Raw genomic sequence first — 20,851 nt, 5'->3', positions numbered from 1 at the left:
TATGGGACGAAGTTTGAGGTGAGAACAGACAACAACCCGTTGACCTATGTGCTGACGTCGGCCAAGCTGGATGCCACAGGTCACCGTTGGCTTGCGGCATTGTCCACGTTTGACTTCAGTCTCAAGTACAGGTCAGGAGTTCAAAACATTGATGCAGACGCACTGTCTCGTCGGCCACATCCTACGCTCACTCAAGTATCGGAACGGAAAGACATATCTGCAGCCAGTGTGAGAGCCATGTGTCAGATGGCTGAGGTGAATAAATGTAGAAATCCATGTCCTAGTAGAGCAATTGACCAATTGGGACCCTCTTCACATGCTATCCCGCAGGCCTACTGTAATATGTCTACCTTGAGTGTAAAGGAGATGCCTATTCTGAGTTCAACTGAGCTGTCAAATGCTCAGCAAGAATGTCCTGGCATTGGCGAGATATGGTCAGCTCTCAACAAAGGAGACTTGACACGAGTTGACAAGACAAAGCATCCAACCTGCTCTCTGTTGTTGAGAGAATGGGATCGTTTAAAGATACGGAAAGGAGTCATGTATCGAGTCACAAGTCCTCCTGGAAAACCCCCTCGCTCTCAGCTAGTTTTGCCAGAAAAGTATAGGAAGATGGTAACAACATCTCTGCATGATGACTGTGGTCATTTAGGCCTTGACAAAACCTACGGCCTAATTAAAAAATAGATTCTACTGGCCACGGATGAAGTCAGATGTGGAAGACTACTGCAAGTCCTGTATCCGTTGTATAAAGAGAAAGACGCTACCCAAGAAAGCTGCTCCGCTGTCTCATTTGCAAAGCAATGGACCACTGGACCTTGTCTGTATGGACTTTTTGTCCATTGAACCTGATTCAAGCAATACAGAAAATGTACTGGTTATTACTGATCATTACACCCGCTATGCCCAAGCTTTTCCGACGAGAGACCAGAAAGCCTCCACGGTGGCGAAGGTGTTGATAGAGAAGTACTTTGTCCATTATGGATTGCCAAAGAGGATGCACAGTGATCAAGGGAGAGATTTTGAGAGTCGGCTTGTACATGAGGTACTTAGCACACTTGGAATTGAAAAATCAAGAACTACGCCCTACCATCCTCAAGGAGACCCCCAGCCTGAGAGGTTTAATAGGACTTTGTTAAACATGCTCGGGACTCTGGAGCCAAGCAGTAAGAGGAAATGGAGTCAGCACATTGGACACCTTGTCCATGCCTACAACTGCACTTCAAATGAGGCTACTGGGTTTTCGCCCTATTACCTTATGTTCGGGCGTGAGGCAAGGCTCCCAGTGGATCTGTGTTTTGGGACATCCAGCGATGACACACAGCAGGAAACTTACCTAAAGTACGTAACGGAGATGAGAAAGGAGTTAAAAGCTGCCTATGAACTTGCTGAGTCCATTGCTGCCAAGCAGAACGAAGGAAATAAACGGAGGTATGACCAGAAGATTCGGTGTTCACTGCTGTTGCCTGGAGACAGAGTCTTGATAAGGAACCTAGGGTTGCAGGGGAAGCATAAATTAGCAGACCGCTGGGCTTCAAATCCTTATGTGGTGGACAGTCAGATGTCAGACTTACCAGTGTTTCGGTTGAAACCAGAAGATGGGAATGGACCTATCAAAATTCTCCACCGGAATCATATCCTGCCTCTTGGACAAAATGCATGCTTGGATCCAACACCTGCGGTTGACCCTGTACCTGGTGTGAGAGTCTTTCGAAAGAAACGAAAGAGACTTCATAAACTTCGAAACTGTGTGTCAGAGAGAAGCAAGGTTTCATCTGAGACATCAGAGAACAAAGACAAAGAAGAAAAACCAGATAATTGTCATGGGAAAGAGTACACAGATTCTGAGGATGAAGGAAGTGAGATGTGCTATGACTTATCTGCCCAAGCTAACAGGACTGGAGTAGAAGGAAAGTCAGAACCATTTAGCTTGGACCTGGATATGGCGTGGGATGAGGTGACTGAACGTCAAGAGGTGACACAGCCAGAAGCAATCCAAGAGGTTACAGAGGAAACAGTAACAGACAAAGGAGGGTCTCAACCAGAGTCTGCTGAGATGATAAGTCGAGAAACAGGGACACATGAAACAGGTGAAATGAGGGAAAAGTCTCCAAGAAATGAAGTTGTTAATGAGGAAACTCAAATGTTACCAGATGGTACAAAGCCTGAGACTCTGACTAGCAGAACTCAGAGAGTCAGAAGAGCTCCATCCATATTAACATATGACACACTAGGAAATCCAAGTGTCATAAAAGCTCCTATTACTACATATGTCTCTTGCCTTTATAAGTGGATAAGTGCCCAGTGATCTTTTAGGTGTAAGTCACTTAAGATTACACTCACTAATAGGTTGTGTCTACATTGCTGAAGCACTAAGTCATGAGGGCATGTCTTATATTGGTGGGGGGAGAGTGTAATGACCTGATCAATATCAGTCTTTTTGTTATTTTGTTTATTTCTGAAATATATGGGTTATTGTATTTTGTTTGATAAAGTGTTTAATGCATATGCAAGAAGATTTATCATTTAATTATTTTTGTGCTGTTCAGATGTGCCTGGTAATTTAACAGTTACGTTTTGTGTTCTCTTTAAAAATGTTTAAGGATGGTTCATTACATAAGAGAAGCTCATTAATCAGTCTGTTAATGTTAGAGATTTAGGGATTTAATGAAGTATCTTGTTGAACTATGTGAAATCCTGCGAGAGGCGAGAACGAAAACGGGAAAAAAAAAAAGGAAAAAAAAAAGAACGACGAGAACGCACGAGAGTGAGCACGAGGGCTAGTCTGCTATTAATGTGGGTTTAACGCTTTAAGTTGGACTATAATTGTTTTGTCAGAAACCGCGCTTTCTGCGTGGGAGTTTGTGACTGAGGGAAAGTGAAATGCCACCGGAGTTGTGTGGTTTTGGACTGTGATGCGAGCTTATGCCTGTTAGCCTCTCTGACTAAATTAGCTCGTGGTTTTGCAGTAACATTTTTTTCAGACGGTCGCGGGAGTGACCGCATACACATCGTTTGCATGCTGGACGAGGGAAGACAATATCGGGACGAGATTCGCTGGCTGACGCAGATGTTTTCTTCATTGGGGACCGGTTGGCTGTCGATGCTGGACGGACGACGCTGATTAACCCTTGCTGTGCCGCTTGCAAACGGAGTTCGCCTGAGGAGAGAGAGAGAGTTACAATCGCGGTAGGATCCGTGTTTTTTTTCTTCACTCTACACCAGGAGGTATTGTTGCTTTCTTCATTTTATGAGCTCCAACATTAAGCGCGCCAACAAACTAACTTAATGCAGGCCTGCTAAAAGAACTGAAAAATAAGAGTGCACTCAGGTTATCACAGACTTATGACTTTGGGGTTTTTTTCTAATTTGGATTTTATTTTCATATTTGCTTTTTGCTGTTCAACTGTTATGTGAGTTTTGTATAATACAAAAGGAGGAAATTGAGCTATGGCGATCTTGTTGTTTATTCTTTCACCAGCCATTGTATTTGTGTAGCTCAGTGTTTTCTGTGGTAATATTCTATATTTTAAAACCAGTAATATTCTTTCAGGTACCCATTGATGAGCAAAGATATAGTGAAAATTATAGTATTCTTAGACAGGGTTATTATACAATGGAATGTCTCTTTCACCATTTTACCAAGCATTAGGGTTAAGAGGGTTCCATACTTTATACGTTGCTGTATAACGTACATGCCTCATCACGAGCATATGGTGAAAAGGGTTACATACGCAATATGATATCAATGAGGAAAAAAATATTTGTGTTGTTTTTTCTGCTTAAAATTGGACACTTTAACTATATCAATAAACATTTTCATAAAGTTTTTTTTGCCTCAAGGCAACATTGTACCACAATTGAAAAATTGAAATATTTGGCATTTTCATGTAGGCTAGAAAAAATACATATATTTATTGAAAACATCAATTTCTTTAACTAGACACTTGAACAAACAAATTGATCCAGTTTTTAATGTATTAAAAGTTTTATATTTAATAAAAAGTAACATTTTATATCCAGCTGTTGCCACTTCGGTAAAGTTGGTTTTATATTCGCACATTCGGATTCTGATAAATTCAGACTTTCCAATAAATGTGCAATAAATTAATGTTTGCGAATTTTAAGCAGCGACATGATATTGAAAACCAACGATTGTCAACTTACAACATTTTTCACAGTCGATCAAAATAGGCAAGTATTGTTTTAATGGCATATTTACTTGTGAATGGCCAATGTAGTGTGATTAACAAGGCTATTGAATACGGACGTCCGAATGTGCGAATATAAAACCAACTTTACCGAAGTGCTGTTGTCCTCAGGCAACATTGTACCATAGTGGAACACAAGTATTACCAAACCATCATATTATTTTGTTATTATATTAAGTTATCATATCCATATTCATCCTCATCTCCATCTTCTCTCTCACCCTCACTCTCTCCCTGATGGATTGTCACTATGATTTTATCTTCCTCATCACAGTATGACCTCTTCATCATCAACCTCATCAGCTGCCAGTGAAACCTGTGTTTTATAGCTTTTTGAAGTGTTATAGAAAATGTGCAGATCATAATATATGCAGATATAGTATGTGAACTAGTATTCTTATAAGTGCAATACAAAATCATGTGAAAATGCAAATATATTTAGATAATTCTAACTCTTTTCCTTACAAATATAATACATTTGCATTGAAACCTATTATTCCTGTATGGCCTTATGCGATTCCATTATGGTACAATGTTGTCTTGAGGAAACACAGATTTTTGTTATTTTCTCTAAAACATTTGATGATATATAATGTAAAGTTCTTAAAAATACTTAGTCACCAGTGAAGGTGACTCATATTTTTTGTGGGTGATTAAATGGATACAAACAAGTGAAAAAAGCACTTTTCATTGGAGAACATATGGAACCATGTGACATGCACATGGACCCCTGTTGGTCATGGTTTGGTCTTTTTTGCACTTTTATTGATTACTATTTAAGTTATTCTGTCCTGAGATACGTTTGATCAATCAATTGGTGCCTTATTTTATTAAAAACAAACCCATTTTTTTTTTCAGACTATCTTATGTCATGTAACATCTTATATCATTTAATTTATCTAGTAAATGCATCTTGATTTAAAGGTGACCTATGATGCCCCTTTTTACAAGATGTAGTATGTCTTAGATGTCCCCTGAATGTGTCTGTGAAGTTTCAGCTCAAAATACCCCATGGATTTTTTATTATACCATGTTTTAACTGCCTATTTTTGGGTGGGAGACCTTTAAATGCAAATGAGCTGCAAGACTGCAGGCGTTTTCGGGTTAAAAATAAAAAAATAATGACATAGCTCTGGTCTCTGTGAATACAATAAAAAACAATAACTTTAGCCACATTTACATTAGCAACAGTATATTAGCAACGTGCTAATGAAACACATTCAGAAAGACAATTTGCAAACATCATGAAATATGAAATTGGATAAAGAACATGGTATCCATCTTTAAGAATCAACTTTTGTGCAAATCCTGTGTTTTGACCCTTGTGTGCAATGTAGTCTGGTGTAAAATGACTTTGCAAAAATACTGGTAAATGAATTTATCTGGACACATTCCCTGCTTCATAAATAAAATTACACCTCTGCGTCCTTAGTGGCAGGAGTTTATGGAGACTCGTATGTTCGGCTCGTGTATGGCTTGGAATCGGTAAGACGTGAGACTGACCCACCGGTCACCGACCCATGCTGATCATGAGGAAAGTCGGCAGATTCCGATTGCTGGTCCATCGATCGGTGCATCTCTACTTTTTATTCATATTTTTGAGGCATATTATAATCTGGGAGGGTACTGTCATGCTTAACAACTAAACCCCATCACATAAAATTAAGATGGAAATCATTTTAAAATAAGTCCTCCAATTTTAATCCATAAGTACTGTATGTACAATGTACTTATTTAATTGCTGCCATATATGGTTACTCTCCTACACTGCAAGAGTAGAGTGACCATTTTGAGCTAAAAACCTCAACCCCATCACACTCAACACTCAACCCTGTCAAATATAATTTTTTGTTGTTTTTATTTTGTTACTGAGACGGAAAGCACACCTGAGAGCACAAAGAACGTGCTGAGAGCGATGTTCAGAACACCGGCTTCGGTTTATTTGGCAGCATATAAAATTAAGATCCTGTTTTTTAACTTCTTAGAGGTGCAGAACGCCACACAGCAACTTTTAGGCATTGTACCAAGCAACAATCAATTGTTATTATTACGAAGAGTGAAAATCAAGTTCCTAACAATAAGGTCTTCCCTCATTAATTTGAATGGTTATAAACAGATATGATGGTTTTGTGGGCGTTCTCAGTAATGCCGGCCAAGTTCTCATTGTTTCGGTGATGAAAATTTGTGGCAGGGTTGAGTTTTTCCACTTCATTTATGAATAATAAAAAATTGTCATGATTTCAGTAAAGATATACTTACTAAAATCATAATTTTGTTAAAAATAGCATATTTGACAATGTATGCTCTTAAACATTGACAAGCATCCTATGTCAGAAATGCCAGCTATATCAGCAGCAGAAGTATGTTTTGCATTCAGATCTGTTGACCCAGAAAGAAGGGCACAATATGAAAGAGGAACAAAATTAAAAAATTTTAGCAAAAAATAAGGCAATGTCTCCCTTTAAAGGGTACATAACACACACAGTTTTGGCCAATCCCATGTTAATCTTGAGTACCTATAGAGTAGTATAGCATCCTTCATATCTCCAAAAAGTCTTTAGTTTTATCAGATTTATAAAAGAAAGATATGCTGTACCGAGTCATTCCGAAAACAGCCGAGCTCCTGGAGGCGTGCTGTGGATGAAGCTAAAGAGTGACGAGCATGTGCAGCTTTTGCGTGGTGAAGCTATCAATGGTCAGCTAAACAAATGTATTTAAACACACACACAATATCCCATCGCATTATCCCTGGATAACTTTTGATTCATTGTTTGTGTTGTTTACATTATATGCACAACAAAACAGACATTTGATGCATTTTTACTTACCACCTGCATTTCTGACTCATGACCAGGATCTTTTACCGCTGTGACCGTTCCATCTTTCAGTTTCAAATGATCTGTAAATCCAGCGTCGAACTGGGCCTTGTTTATAAAACCATAAGCGCCGATCCTGAGGGCTCAAGTAGCCAAGGACTGACATGATAAAATTGTGGTTTTAGTTAAACATCTAAATTGAAAACATTTTTTACAAAAATAAAGAGACCGGAAACACACAATTTATTTTTAACTTCAGTCCCATAAAAATGTGAAAATTATAATAAATGTTACATTTATAGTTAATAAATTGTTATGGGGGACACATGAGAAGTATGTTTGTATGTTTTATAGTACATTTTGTGTAAAATCCTTTTTTATTATTATTATTTTTTACAGTTTTACAATAACAAAACTGTGGTACAGGTGTCTTATGGCAGTATATACAGTCATTCATCATACAATGGTAGTTCAATAGTCGAGTGGAGGGTAATAGCACCAAACTAAACAAGAATCAAGAAATATAGACAATCAACCTACATTCTCAAGGAAATTCCAAAGAGGGGACCAAACACGCCAAAAATCATTAGACCTCCGGTGTAAGTCACAGGTTAATTTTTCTAAAGGTAGGGAAGTAGCAATTTGATTCAACCACATATTGACAGAAGGAACCTGAGGAGTGGATAGGGTTGCAAAATTCCGGGAATTTTCAAAGCTGGAAACTTTCCATGGGAATTAATGGGAATATGAATTAACAGGAATACATGGAAATTAACGGGAATTACAGGTTAGCCTATAACAAGGTACTTAAATGTAGTTGAAAAAAACATCTTGCAGGATAATTTTGGTTAAAACAACCATATTTAATGCTTAAATTTATTGAGGCCACACCCCTGCATGCACTGTGCATTCCCCCAGTCCATAACATGCACATTTGATCAAAAATACAGAAAAAAACAGTAATGTTGTGAAACATAACTACAATTTAAAATAATGGTTTTCTATTTTGATATACATAAAAATATAATTTATTTCTGTGATGCAAAGCTGAATTTTCAGCATCATTTCTCCAGTCTTCAGTGTCACATGATACTTCATAAATCATTCTAACATGATAACACAACTGTTTCCAACAATGATAATAACAAATAAGTATCAAATAAACAAAATTGGACTGATTTCTGAAGGATCATGTGACACTGAAATAATCATAATTGCTGCAATAGAAAATATTTAATTTACATATTTACTAAATTAGAATTAAAGGGGCTCTATGTAAGATTTTTACTTTAATAAAGCATAATAATACCCTAATATGTTTGCATATATTTAGGAAACATGCTAAGCTCACATACTTGTTTATCAGAAAAACAATGTTACAGCCAGATATTCTACTTTAAAAATGTGCGTTCCGTGTTGGAATGTCTGTTTTTGTGCGAAACCTCGTGCTGCCAGTTTATCCAATAGTATTTCGACATCACAGGTTGCCAGTTCGCGGAAAACACCGCGTATTGCAGCCATGGAAACCAGCAAACAAACTGGGTCAGAGAATCAGGCAATAACGTCAGCTGCGCGTTCCTGCTCTCTTCTCTGTCACGGTGAAGTGACACACACCCGCGCGGGCGCCTCCTCTCTCTCACTCGTCTCATTCACTCCGGTTAAGTAGTGCTTGTATTGCGCATACATTTTAGTCATTCCCGTAGGTCTCGCGCTCACACCGAAAGCGTGCGCACTACTGATCTATATTAGTGGAGCGAACAAGCCACACTCAGTCTCAAACAGAGACAGAAATCAAACAGTCACAAGTACCAAAATAAGCGCCTTCCTGCGCTTAAACTGTCAAATACATACAAAAGTATGTCAAAACCAACGGCACAGGCAATCTTGGCGAGTATACAGATAAACACAGTCAGTTTTGAATAGTTAAATAGCTAAGAACCCATGTCGTGTATGTAACATTATTGGGTCCGTTGAACACCGTTCATAAACTCTTAAAGGGACAGCAGTCCGATATTCCTGCTGCTGTCTGTTATGTTAATCAAAGAACAAAAGACAAAGAAAATCACTTTCTGCTCTTTACTGAATACGTTTTATAACTTTAATGGTAAGAATCATTTGCAATAAAGACTACAGAAATGAAGGTAACCAATGCAAAATAACACAATGTGTTATTTTACATTTGATTACTTTAATTTCTGTAGTATTTCTTACCTGAATGAAAACCCAGTTAACCCAAAAAACTTAGTTTCATAGCTCTCTTTATTCTATTGCATTTATTTGAGCTGTTTATATTTTATTGCTGACTTTTACTTTTTTAATGAAAATAAAACTCTGCATTGAAGAAAAGTAGATTTTTGTTTGTATATGTTGTCATTTATAGTTCTTAGAAAGAAAATCGGAATCAGCAAAAAATATGTATCGGCCGATCACACTGTATCAGGGAGAGCGGGCAGCTCGGTGACGGCCTCCGTGGCCGTATCAGGGAGAGCGGGCAGCTCGGTGACGGCCTCCGTGGCCGTATCAGGGAGAGCGTGCAGCTCGGTGACGGCCTCCGTGGCCGTATCAGGGAGAGCGGGCAGCTTGGTGATGGCAGCGGGCTCGGGCTGCTCTGGGACGGCAGCGGGCTCGGGCTGCTCTGTCGGCGCCGGCAGGGCAAGACGCTTAGTTGGCGCCGGCAGGGCGCCTGGAGCGGGCTCTGGAGTGGACTCACTGGCTGGAGCGGGCTCTGGAGTGGACTCACTGGCTGGAGTGGACTCACTGACTGGAGCGGGCTCTGGAGTGGACTCACTGGCTGGAGCGGGCTCTGGAGTGGACTCACTGGCTGGAGCGGGCTCTGGAGTGGACTCACTGGCTGGAGCGGACTCACTGACTGGAGCGGGCTCTGGAGTGGACTCACTGGCTGAAGCGGGCTCTGTAGTGGACTCACTGGCTGGAGCGGACTCACTGGCTGGAGCGGACTCACTGGCTGGAGCGGACTCACTGGCTGGAGCGGACTCCGGGAAGGCCTCCAGGCCTTGAGAAATGACTGAAGCCTTTCTCCTCCTCTTCCTCCTTTTACGTGAGTTAGGCGGTGAACCTGTGCCCACCTCCTCGGTGGACTCTGGAGCGAACTCACAGGCTGGAGTGGGCTCTGGAGCGGATTCACGGGCTGGAGCGGACTCTGGCTGAGCATGTGTTGCCCAATGACTTCTGTCCAGTTGATCTGATTTGGTATTTGTTTGTGTTGGTTTTCTAGGTGAATCACTTCAGTCTCTAATTCTCTCCTTTTTTTGGTCTTGAGTTTACTTACTAAAGAGGCATAGGAGATAATGTGGCCCCGTAAGAGCGCTTTAGCAGCATCCCACTTTGTCGCCAAAGAGACAGGAGAGCTCTGGTTGTCCTGAGAGTAATTCACTATCGGGTGTAGCTCCCTCCAAATATCTGCTAGGCCCAAATCTTTACAGACGTTACGTAAAGTACGGGAGGATTTGTGGCCTGTCGTGGTTTTATCCAAATTATCATCAATTATACAATTAAAATCACCACCCAAGAACCCCAGGTTTCCGCAAAACCAGTTAAACTGCAAAACTGTCTGAGATATAAAACTGGGACAGTCAATATTTGGGGCATATACATTTCCAATAGTGAGATGCACACCAAAAATATAGCCAGAGATTATGTAGGGTCATATGGTTGCTATACTTTCACTTTTTTTTTTTTTTTCCCTCATTGGGCTCAGTCATTTTAATTACGTATTCTGTTTTATAGTTTATATAGGAGAGACTCTTGAGGGGGCTATTTTTCTCAGTGGCATTAGTATGATGACATGTTTATTTTCATTCATTTCATTCTGTGACTTTTTGATGTTCTTTGTGCCCTATCGTTTGGGGATGGGGCCTGGAGGGCAGACTTTTCTGGGGTAATTCAGTGTTCAATATGTGGTTCTGTTCAAATTCAGTGTCTTCTTTGTGCAAGATTTACGTTTGTCAGCTCATCAGCATCTTAACATTTTGTTTTTGTTTGCATGCTGTTATAGTTAGTAACTTGGAATGTGAAGGGCATTGGCCATGTTATAAACTTTGACATTTGTCAGAAAAAAATGTGTATCTATTGCTCTGTTGCAGCAAACCCACTTTTCGGATAATGAACATTGTAAGAGACTGGGTGGGCCAGATACATTACTCTTCTTTTACGTCAAATAGTAGAGGGGTAGCAACTTTAATTCACAAGAACATCCCTTTCAGTCTGGATTACATAGAATCTGAGGCCCCGTCCACACGGAGACGCGATTCTGTGAAACCGCACAAATTTTTTATCGGATAGGCGTTTCGTCCACACGGATCCGCTATTTTTTTAAACCGGGTCCCAAATCCCCTTCCAAAAAAGAAGAATTATCCTGGATAACGAATATCAAAAGCAACAATTTACAGTAATGGTCTAAATAAAATACATTTAAAAAAAATAATAAAAAAAAATAGAAAAGAAAAAGGAGAAAAAAAGGCTACACTTAATAAATTACAAGTCTGTTGGGCTCAAAAAAGAAAGTAATCCTCAGAGAAATAGAGAGTAAATAAAGATGATGATAAATAAAAAATTTTTTTTTTAAAAAAGTAGATAAAGATGAGGAAAAAAAAAAGTTATCCGTCCAGTGAATCCAAAAAAGCTTTAGCCGAGTTCGGATTATCGAACAAGCGAATCTTCCCCAGGTGTAAGCATCTGAGCCTGGCAGGGTAGGCGAATCCGCAATACAAGCCACAAGAGACCATAATCTTGACAATTGAGGTGAACTCGCGACATTTCTGCAGGACACTGGAGGATAAGTTTGAGTAAAACCGAAGCTCCGCGCCTTTGTGGGTAATTGTCTTCTTCAACGCTGCCCTCAGAACAGTTACTTTTTCTGTAAACCGCAAAAAGCGAACCAGAACACTCCTCGGGGGTGAATTCGTATTGCTAGGTGCAAAATAAGGAGATCTGTGGGCCAGTTCGATATCCAGGGTGAGAGAGTCTGCGGGGAGGTCTAGCCATTTCGGAATGGAAAAACGATGCCAACTATTGCCAACTAGGCCAACTATTCTCAAATTTTTCCATCGACCTCTGTTCTCCAAGTCGTCCACTTTTGTTTTCTGAAGTTCTTCCACTTTAGTCAGTAAATTATCAAGCTGGCCTTCGGACACTGCTGCCGAGTCTTCTGCGGATGAGATTCTCCCTTCAGCCTCCGTTAGACGGGTCTCAATGCCCTCAATCCTTTCAGTGAGAGCCACGAACGAATTTTGTAGAGAGGAGACGGATCCAGCTATTCCCTCCAGCTGATTAGTTATTCCTTCAAGACGAGAACCGTTGGCTTTTTTCTCAGAAATGATCAGCGCCATGTCTGATTGGGCCTCTTTTGCATTGGCATTAGCTTCTAGGATGAGTGGTCTTCTTTTTGTCTTTTTCTTTGGATTTCTGCGAGTGTGTTGGTCCAAAAATCGGAAATTCTTTGTCCAAAGTTGAATCAGACATAATTGAAAGTCTGTAGAGTTAATTAAAACAAAAGATTTAGAGGGAAAAATGCAAAATAAATGAATATTAGAGCAGAGCCAAAAACTCGATCTCAGAAATCTCGCTCTGTAAAATCCCGTGAAATCCTTTTTAAACCAATTCCATTTTGTCCATTATTGTCACAGTTGTGTTCAGGCAGGATGATGAAGACAGACGATTAAAACGAAATACTCAAAGTTTAATTACAAAATCCAACCAGGCAGGGAAAACAACTGAACAGAACAAACACAGGGCTTAAAAATACACAGTGAACAGAAGAACTAACGAGACTAATTAATAAGACACAGCTGAACTGAAGACACTAATCAAATGAGTAACCAAGGATACAAACAAGTGGCGGGAAACTGAGAGCAAAGGAGAACATGTGACTTAAGAAAAACAAATTCATACATGAACAGAACAGAGAAACAGATCAAAAACAATCTCAAAACAGGTATAACCCTGACAGTTATGAGGTTGAGAATAAAAGGTGTTTAAATCTGGATAAACAAAAAACCTGAAAATAATAAAAGGTCTTTTTGGCTCCTCCGCTTACCGATGCCCGGCAACAAGCTCCCTGTTCCCTCATTCTTCCTGGTCTCCGCCCTACCTGTTGATCAATCGGTGCAGTACCACCGCCTCAGGCAGCTACTGGCAGTCACCGCTCCTTCATGCTGCCTGACCTCCTCAGCACCGCAATCCCCCTTAGCAGCGAGGGCTCTCCGACAGCGTGTCCCTCCTTCCTCCTGGGTTTCGGCACCAATGTAGCAAAGTTAAAGTCACAGGGAAGAAGAAGGCAGGAACTGGTGAACATTCAACAATAGCAGGTTATATATACAGTGGTAAATCCTAAAACTTAGAAAAATAATGTTTTATGTAATGGCACACATGCAAATATCTGAAAAATTGAGATTGCAAAAGATCAAGGGTCTTATACAAGTGGTCAAAAGTGGCATATTTGATATCTACATACAAATCCTTAACTGTAGCCAGTCCTTTGCAACTTCACCGTAAAAATTCTTTATCCGACTGACAAGGAAGAAAGTTATGCTTGTCACAAACAAGCTGAAAGATGCATAATACACAAAGCAGTCCTCATTTGAATTAAAATTCCAATAGAGTTGGAATTTTAATTCAAATAGAGTTTAAAATTCCATTTTTCCAAATTTTCATTTGAATTTTAAATAGAGTTTAAAATTCCAATAGAGCGCTACAAAATTTTTACATTGGCGTTCTAAAGCCAAATCTAATCTAAGGTTTTCTAAAGCTAAATCAAATGGTCTTAAACAACAGCCCTGCTGTGTACCCTGCTGAAGAGGGGAAAAGGCAGACCTATATGAATTAATAAGTGTTGCAAACTTATGAGATGAAGAAACCATTTTTATCAGTAGTTTAAACTTCTCATAAAGCCAAATTAATCCAACACATAAAACATGTAACTCTAAAGAACAGCAGCCTTTGAGCCGTTACTATGATTACTATACAAAATATTTTCAGATTAAAGAATGGAAATCTCCCAAGGACAAAGTCAGTTTTATCTGGGTGAATTAGAGAGGCCACATGTTTATTAATATGGGTTGCCATCTTAGTATGTCAAGTTTTACAGGGTTAAAAATTAATAGTTGTATCCTTCATATCTTTGATAAGGGAATGTGATTGATTCAGCCATTGTTCAGTTTTATCATTGTTCTGACATATATGACAGAATTTACTATTTTACAGATTTAACGTACCAGGAAGAGCCATATAATTGCCATTTGTTCTAAAGAAATATGTCAAAGTGATTTTGACTGACATCCATCAGTAAGAAACATGGCTGGTCAAGGTAAAACAAATACTTTTTTGTTCACTGTAACAACTTTTGTCACAAAAATGCTATAATGCAAAAATTTGCACTTATTTATCTTAAACCATTTAAGCATTGAAAAGGTTTTAATTCTGCTGTAATCACAAATAATTTCTGGCAAAGTTTGCGATTTCTCACTGAAATGGATTGCGTGTGGTACTCTTGCCCTCGCTGTCAAAACTGTCCGTTTAGATATTTACTTTGAATTCCCTTCTATCTATTTATGATACATGTTTATATGTTTAATTTCTCAATTTCTCAGATACAGGACAAATATTAAAGTACTTCACAGAAATCATTATGGTGCTCCTGCTGACCTATGAATGTTTTGTGGAAACACTTGATGTACAGGTAGGGGAAAGTTCATTTATACTGTAGGAACAAAAACAAATCATAGAGTGAAAACAACAGTTCCCTTTCGTGGGAACTATCGACGCTACGTCAGTGACGTGATGGGAATCCTCTGCATTTTTGTGTTCGTGAAGCACTATTGTATCCAACCAATGAGAGAACGTGACGTCAGAGGCGGGCGACGTCGCTGACCGGAACCTATAAAGCATGCCCAGAAACAAAGAACGCTAGCTTCTGTTGTCTTCAGTAAGCGCTATTTGTATCTTGTCTGTCTTATTTACTGTTGTCTGTCTACCATCTCGCCAGAAAGTGATCTCTTCGTCTGAGGACAAGAGTTTCTAACAAGTGAAATAAGACACATAAAAGACATATATATATAAAGAAAATGACGGAGAAAAGCCAGCGTTTCACTAATTGTGCACCTCCTTGCCCGCGATTCATCGTGGAGGGAGATACACACGAGATGTGTGTGAAATGCCTGGGAGTTGAGCACGCACAGGCAGCTCTTGAGGGGGCTGTCTGTGTGCACTGTGAGCGGCTCGCTCTCAGGGCGCTGCGCTCACGCCGGGCGCTCTTTGAGGAGGGCGCCGCGGCGAGTGTTCCCCGCGGGTCTGGTCCCGCTGCTGCCTAGGCACAGCAAAGGCTGCACTCGTGGGGTTCACAAATGGATCTAGCAGAGGGGGGAGAGACGGGCTTTGCCTTATCGCTCCCCTTACCTGCTAGATCTAGTGTCTCTCCTTTGGTGGTGGAAGCACGCGCTGCGGTTTCTTTCCCTCAAAGGGAGGCACCGGCACTGAATATATCTTCCTCCGAGGAGGTTGATGTTGAAGGTGTCGAGGGTGGTGATGAGGGACCGTCATCCTCATCTCCAGCCCATGAGGAGCTTATGGAGGTAGTGACCCGGGCAGTAGAGAAACTAAATATAAGCTGGCCCGCGGAGGAAAGCGTTCCTAAAGTTAAAAGCAAGTTGGATGAACGCTTCCTCCCAGGTAGGTCACTACCCCAGCGTCGGGGACTGCCGTTCTTTCCCGACCTCCACACCGAGGTGTCGAGGTCGTGGAATAGACCTGTGCAGTACCGTGTCTTCAGCCCACAGACATCTATGTACAGCAATATTACTGGGCTGAAGCAACACGGTTATGGGGCGATGCCTCGGGTTGAAGAGACGCTTGCGAGCTATCTCTCGCCCGAGTCTGCATCGTCCCTGAAATCCCCGACGTTGCCCACCAGACCTTTAAAGCAAACATCGAATCTGGTGGGCAAGGCTTATTCGGCAGCGGGTCAGGCTGCGGCATGTCTGCACACTATGTCAATACTGCAGGCATACCAAGCTGATCTGCTGGGGGAGATTGACGAAAGTGGGGAGGTAACCTTCGAAACCATTCAGGAGTTGAGGAAGGCCACAGATTTAGCTCTCCGTGCCACCAAGGAGACGGCCAAGTCAGTAGGCCGCTCTATGGCAGCCCTGGTGGCCACGGAGAGACATCTGTGGCTCAACCTAGCTGATATTAAGGAGAAGGATAAACACATCCTTATGGATGCGCCGCTTTCCTCCGAGGGCCTGTTCGGCGACGCAGTTAATACTGTCGTCGACAGGTTCGAGGAGGCGAAAAAGCAGAAAGCGGCGTTCCAGAGGTTCCTCCCCCGAAAATCTTATCCCCCTGAGGCTGCTGGGCGGGGGCATCCTCAGCCGACAGCTGGCTCCTCGGGACACAGGTCCCAGCAAAAGGCTAGTGTGGCCGCCCGTGCTCCCCCGCGGAAAGCTTGGGGACCGGAGCGTGCTGCACAGCCAAAGCCTTCCCAGAAGAAATCCTGACGCTCATGGGCCAGGGTTTCTGAGGGCAGCCCCCTCCGAAGGGGTTCGACGATTAATTTCTATCGTTCCCCATCGGTGCCCTCAAGGGACTGTTCTGCCAACCCTGCCACCCAGTGTGCGACAGGGCGCAGCAGTCCCTGTCGATCCTCCGAGGAGGGTCGGCCAGCACGTGATTCGCTTATCTGCCGGTGCGCCGCGTCAGATAAACGAGCCAAGTGCTCAAAAAACACCAGAGACCAGTCTCGAGAGGATGGTTCCCTTAGTAGAATTTTTGGAGGAATGGAAATGTCTTCCAAATATTTCGAAATGGGTGCTGCTCATGGTAGAACAGGGCTACAGAATTCAGTTTGGTTCTCGTCCGCCCAGGTTCAGTGGAGTGATTCACACAGTGGTAGCTCCAGAGCAGTCTCTGGTAATGGAACAAGAGGTTACGACGCTTTTGCAAAAAGGGGCTATAGAACGGGTTCCCTCTCCCAGCAAAATGTCGGGCTTTTACAGCCGCTACTTCATTGTTCCAAAGAAGGATGGGGGGGTTGCGTCCGATCATAGATCTTCGTATACTAAATCGATCTGTAAAGAAGTTGAAGTTCAAGATGCTTACACTCAAACAGATTATTCCACAGATCAGATCCGAGGACTGGTTTGTGGCGATAGATCTGAAGGATGCATATTTTCACATTTCCATCCATCCTTCTCACAGGAAGTTCCTCAGGTTTGCTTTCGGGGGCGAAGCATACCAATACAAGGTTCTTCCCTTCGGCCTATCAGTATCACCCCGCACGTTCACGAAGTGCGTGGATGCAGCCTTGGCTCCGCTGAGACTCCAGGGCATCCGCGTGCTGAACTATATCGACGATTGGTTGATTTTAGCTCAAACAGAACGTCTGGCAGCTCAACATCGAGATGTTGTGTTGTCGCACATGAAGAAGCTTGGGCTGAGGCTCAACGCCAAGAAAAGTGTGCTGGTTCCGAGTCAGGTTGCCAACTATCTTGGGGTAATCTGGGATTCCATCACAATGCGGGCGCAATTGACTCCCGCTCGTGTGACTTCCATTCTCGGGGCCATGAATGGGGTGAAGTTAGGCCGGTCACTCACTGTAAAACAGTTTCAGAGACTGTTGGGTCTGATGGCAGCTGCGTCCAACGTTGTTACTTTTGGCCTTCTGCACATGAGACCCTTACAGTGGTGGCTCAGGACCAAGGGGTTTTCTCCGAGGGGAAATCCTTTTCGCATGATCAAAGTCACGCGGCGGTGCCTTCGTGCTCTGGTCATGTGGAAAAAGCCTTGGTTCCTGTCCCAGGGACCCGTGTTGGGAACTTCATGTCGTCGCGTAATGCTTACGACAGATGCGTCCCTCACGGGCTGGGGAGCGATCATGAGTGGTCGCTCAGCTCAAGGTCACTGGGAGGTACACCAGCTCTCCTGGCACATAAATCGGCTGGAGATGCTGGCAGTGTTTCAGGCTCTGAAGCACTTCCTCCCCGACCTGAGGGGCCACCATGTGTTGGTTCAGACAGACAACACTACGGTGGTCTCCTACATAAATCACCAAGGGGGACTGCGATCTCGTCCACTATGCAAACTGGTCAGTCACATCCTCCTGTGGACCCAAGGGAAATTACTCTCGCTAAAGGCGGCGTATATTCCGGGGTATTTGAATATGGGGGCGGACGCTCTGTTGAGGCAGAGCGCGAGTCCGGGGGAATGGAAGCTTCACTCAGAGGTAGTGGAGCTCATATGGAAAACATTCGGTCGAGCGGAAGTCGATCTCTTTGCCACAGAGGAGTCAACTCAATGCCCTCTGTGGTACTCTCTGAGGCACCCAGCTCCTCTGGGGTTGGATGCCATGATACAGACGTGGCCGAGGCGACGTCTGTATGCTTTTCCCCCAGTCTCTCTGCTCCCGGGAGTTCTGGACAAAGTCCGTCAGGAAGGGGTAGACCTGATATTGGTGGCTCCTTTCTGGCCAACAAGAATATGGTTTGCGGACCTAGTATCACTTCTTCACGGCTCTCCTCTGGAGCTTCCAGTCAGACAGGATCTCCTGTCCCAAGCGGGCGGCATGATTTTACATCCCCGTCCAGAAATGTGGAAACTGTGGGCCTGGCCTCTGAGGGGGCAAGGCTCATAGAATCTGGTCTTCCAACCGAGGTTGTGGAGACCATCCTTCAGTCCAGAGCTCCATCTACAAGGAAGCTTTATATGTATAAGTGGAAGGTTTTCGCTACATGGTGTAGTCATCATAGGGTGGACCCGGTCCACTCATCTGTCAGCTATGTGCTTCAATTCCTTCAAGAAAAGCTTTTAGGAGGCTTAACTCACTCCACATTAAAAGTGTATGTGGCTGCTATTTCAGCCTATCATGTTCCTATGGGTGGTGTCTCGGTAGGTCGAGACCCCTTAGTTGTTCGCTTCCTTCGTGGCGCACTGAGGCTGAGGCCTTCAGTACGCCCAAAATCTCTGACCTGGGACTTAGCCATTGTGTTACAAGGGTTGGCTGAGGCGCCCTTTGAACCTTTGGAAGATGTGTCAGATAAAATGCTCACATTGAAGACTGTGTTTTTACTGGCCATCTCATCCTTGAAAAGGATAGGTGACCTTCAAGCTCTTTCGGTTTCACCATCATGTTTAGAGTTTGCACCAGGCATGGTTAAGGCCTTTCTACATACAAGGCCTGGTTACATTCCTAAGGTCCTCACTAGGGTCCCAGGTCCTATCGTTTTGGAGGCTTTTTATCCCCCTCCGTTCACTAATCCGGATCAGGAAAAACTTAATCTGCTGTGTCCTGTGAGGGCATTGGACGCTTATGTTCACAGAGCTGCCCTGTGGAGAAAATCAGACCAACTATTTGTATGTTATGGGTCCCCGAGTCGAGGGGCCCAGCGTCTAAGCAGAGGATGAGTAAATGGGTGGTTGAGGCCATCTCATTGACGTATAAAGCCCTGGGGCGTCCGTGCCCCTTGGATGTTAGGGCACACTCAACAAGAGGTATGGCTGCTTCAAGAGCTCACATGTCAGGAGTTTCCTTGGCGGATATTTGTGGCGCTGCTGGATGGTCATCCCAGCACACCTTCATCAGATTTTATAATCTTAATGTGAGTAGTACTCCGGGTGCTTTGGTGTTACAAGATAGCAGCCAGGCACTCGGAGGCACGGCGTAGTGGGGACAGCGTTCCCATCACGTCACTGACGTAGCGTCGATAGTTCCCACGAAAGGGAACGTCTTGGGTTACGAGTGTAACCCTTGTTCCCTGAGTAAGGGAACGAGACGCTACGTCACGTTGCCGTACCTCCAGCATGCCTGGAGCGCTTACTTCAGACATATCACAGAAGCTAGCGTTCTTTGTTTCTGGGCATGCTTTATAGGTTCCGGTCCGCGACGTCGCCCGCCTCTGACGTCACGTTCTCTCATTGGTTGGATACAATAGTGCTTCACGAACACAAAAATGCAGAGGATTCCCATCACGTCACTGACGTAGCGTCTCGTTCCCTTACTCAGGGAACAAGGGTTACACTCGTAACCCAAGACGATTTCTATCATTTTTAGATTAACTTCCAATAATATATTAATTTTCATTATGCATCGAAGAGTTTTGTACTAATTAAAAGCACATTTAAAATATTTAACAAAGCAAACACAAATAGTATAGAGCCATGATCACATGATCACATGATTGTGTTATTTTATTATTCCAGTTTAGCTACATAGATGGACAACTGCATCATAGAATACCAAGAAGTGCAGGTCTGATACACTTTTTCACATTTTGTCGTCTACTCACACTGTCCTAATAACAGCTTGATGTTATTTATATAGAAATGAAGATACATTAGCTTTGTCGTTGTTTTTTCTGTCTATGATTTTGGCTTTACCTTAAAGAGTTTAGGCGTCCTTCTGCCTGCATGACTGTTAAAGTCACATTCTTTTTCCAATATGTGTAGAGCTATTGGAGTTTACTGTGGTTGTGGAAGTGAAAGTCTCCCAAGGTGTAATGAATGAACAGATCAGAGCATCATTGGCCTCCATTACGTTTCCTCTACAAGTGGACAACAGTACTGAAATTACTGCTGCGGACATTACAACAGGTGATCAAAGCCTGTTTTTGACAACATCACTAACAACACATGCAGCTGCATCAATGATATTCCAAGTGATAGACAGTTCTGTCAACCAGTCAACGAGATAACAAGTAAAATAGTTTTATACATTTCTGTTTGTGATCACAGAAAAGACCTGTGGGTCAGTTATTGTTACATGAACTTTATATAAATTATTTCTAATCCAGGGATAGTCAATGTCGGTCCTGAAGT

The 20,851-nt window shown here is 42.6% G+C and overlaps 1 protein-coding gene across 2 annotated transcripts in view; it reads left to right on the top strand.

The window, feature by feature from the left end:
• The first annotated feature begins 13,736 nt into the window (after positions 1-13,736).
• The window catches only part of LOC125278259 (latent-transforming growth factor beta-binding protein 1), a 45,407-nt gene continuing 38,292 nt past the window's right edge, over positions 13,737-20,851 (top strand). The window contains exons 1-4 of one of the 2 annotated variants that reach the window (XM_048207278.1): positions 13,737-14,351; positions 14,635-14,723; positions 20,237-20,285; positions 20,483-20,626. In XM_048207278.1, coding sequence (XP_048063235.1) covers positions 14,339-14,351; positions 14,635-14,723; positions 20,237-20,285; positions 20,483-20,626 — 295 coding nt within the window. In that variant the 5' untranslated portion in view covers positions 13,737-14,338. The remainder of the gene's footprint in view (positions 14,352-14,634; positions 14,724-20,236; positions 20,286-20,482; positions 20,627-20,851) is intronic. The other variant, XM_048207277.1, reaches the window with a different exon arrangement.

This window comes from Megalobrama amblycephala, linkage group LG11 (genome assembly GCF_018812025.1).
Source record: "Megalobrama amblycephala isolate DHTTF-2021 linkage group LG11, ASM1881202v1, whole genome shotgun sequence".
Taxonomy (NCBI): domain Eukaryota; kingdom Metazoa; phylum Chordata; class Actinopteri; order Cypriniformes; family Xenocyprididae; genus Megalobrama; species Megalobrama amblycephala.
This window is presented reverse-complemented; position numbering and strand designations above follow the sequence as displayed.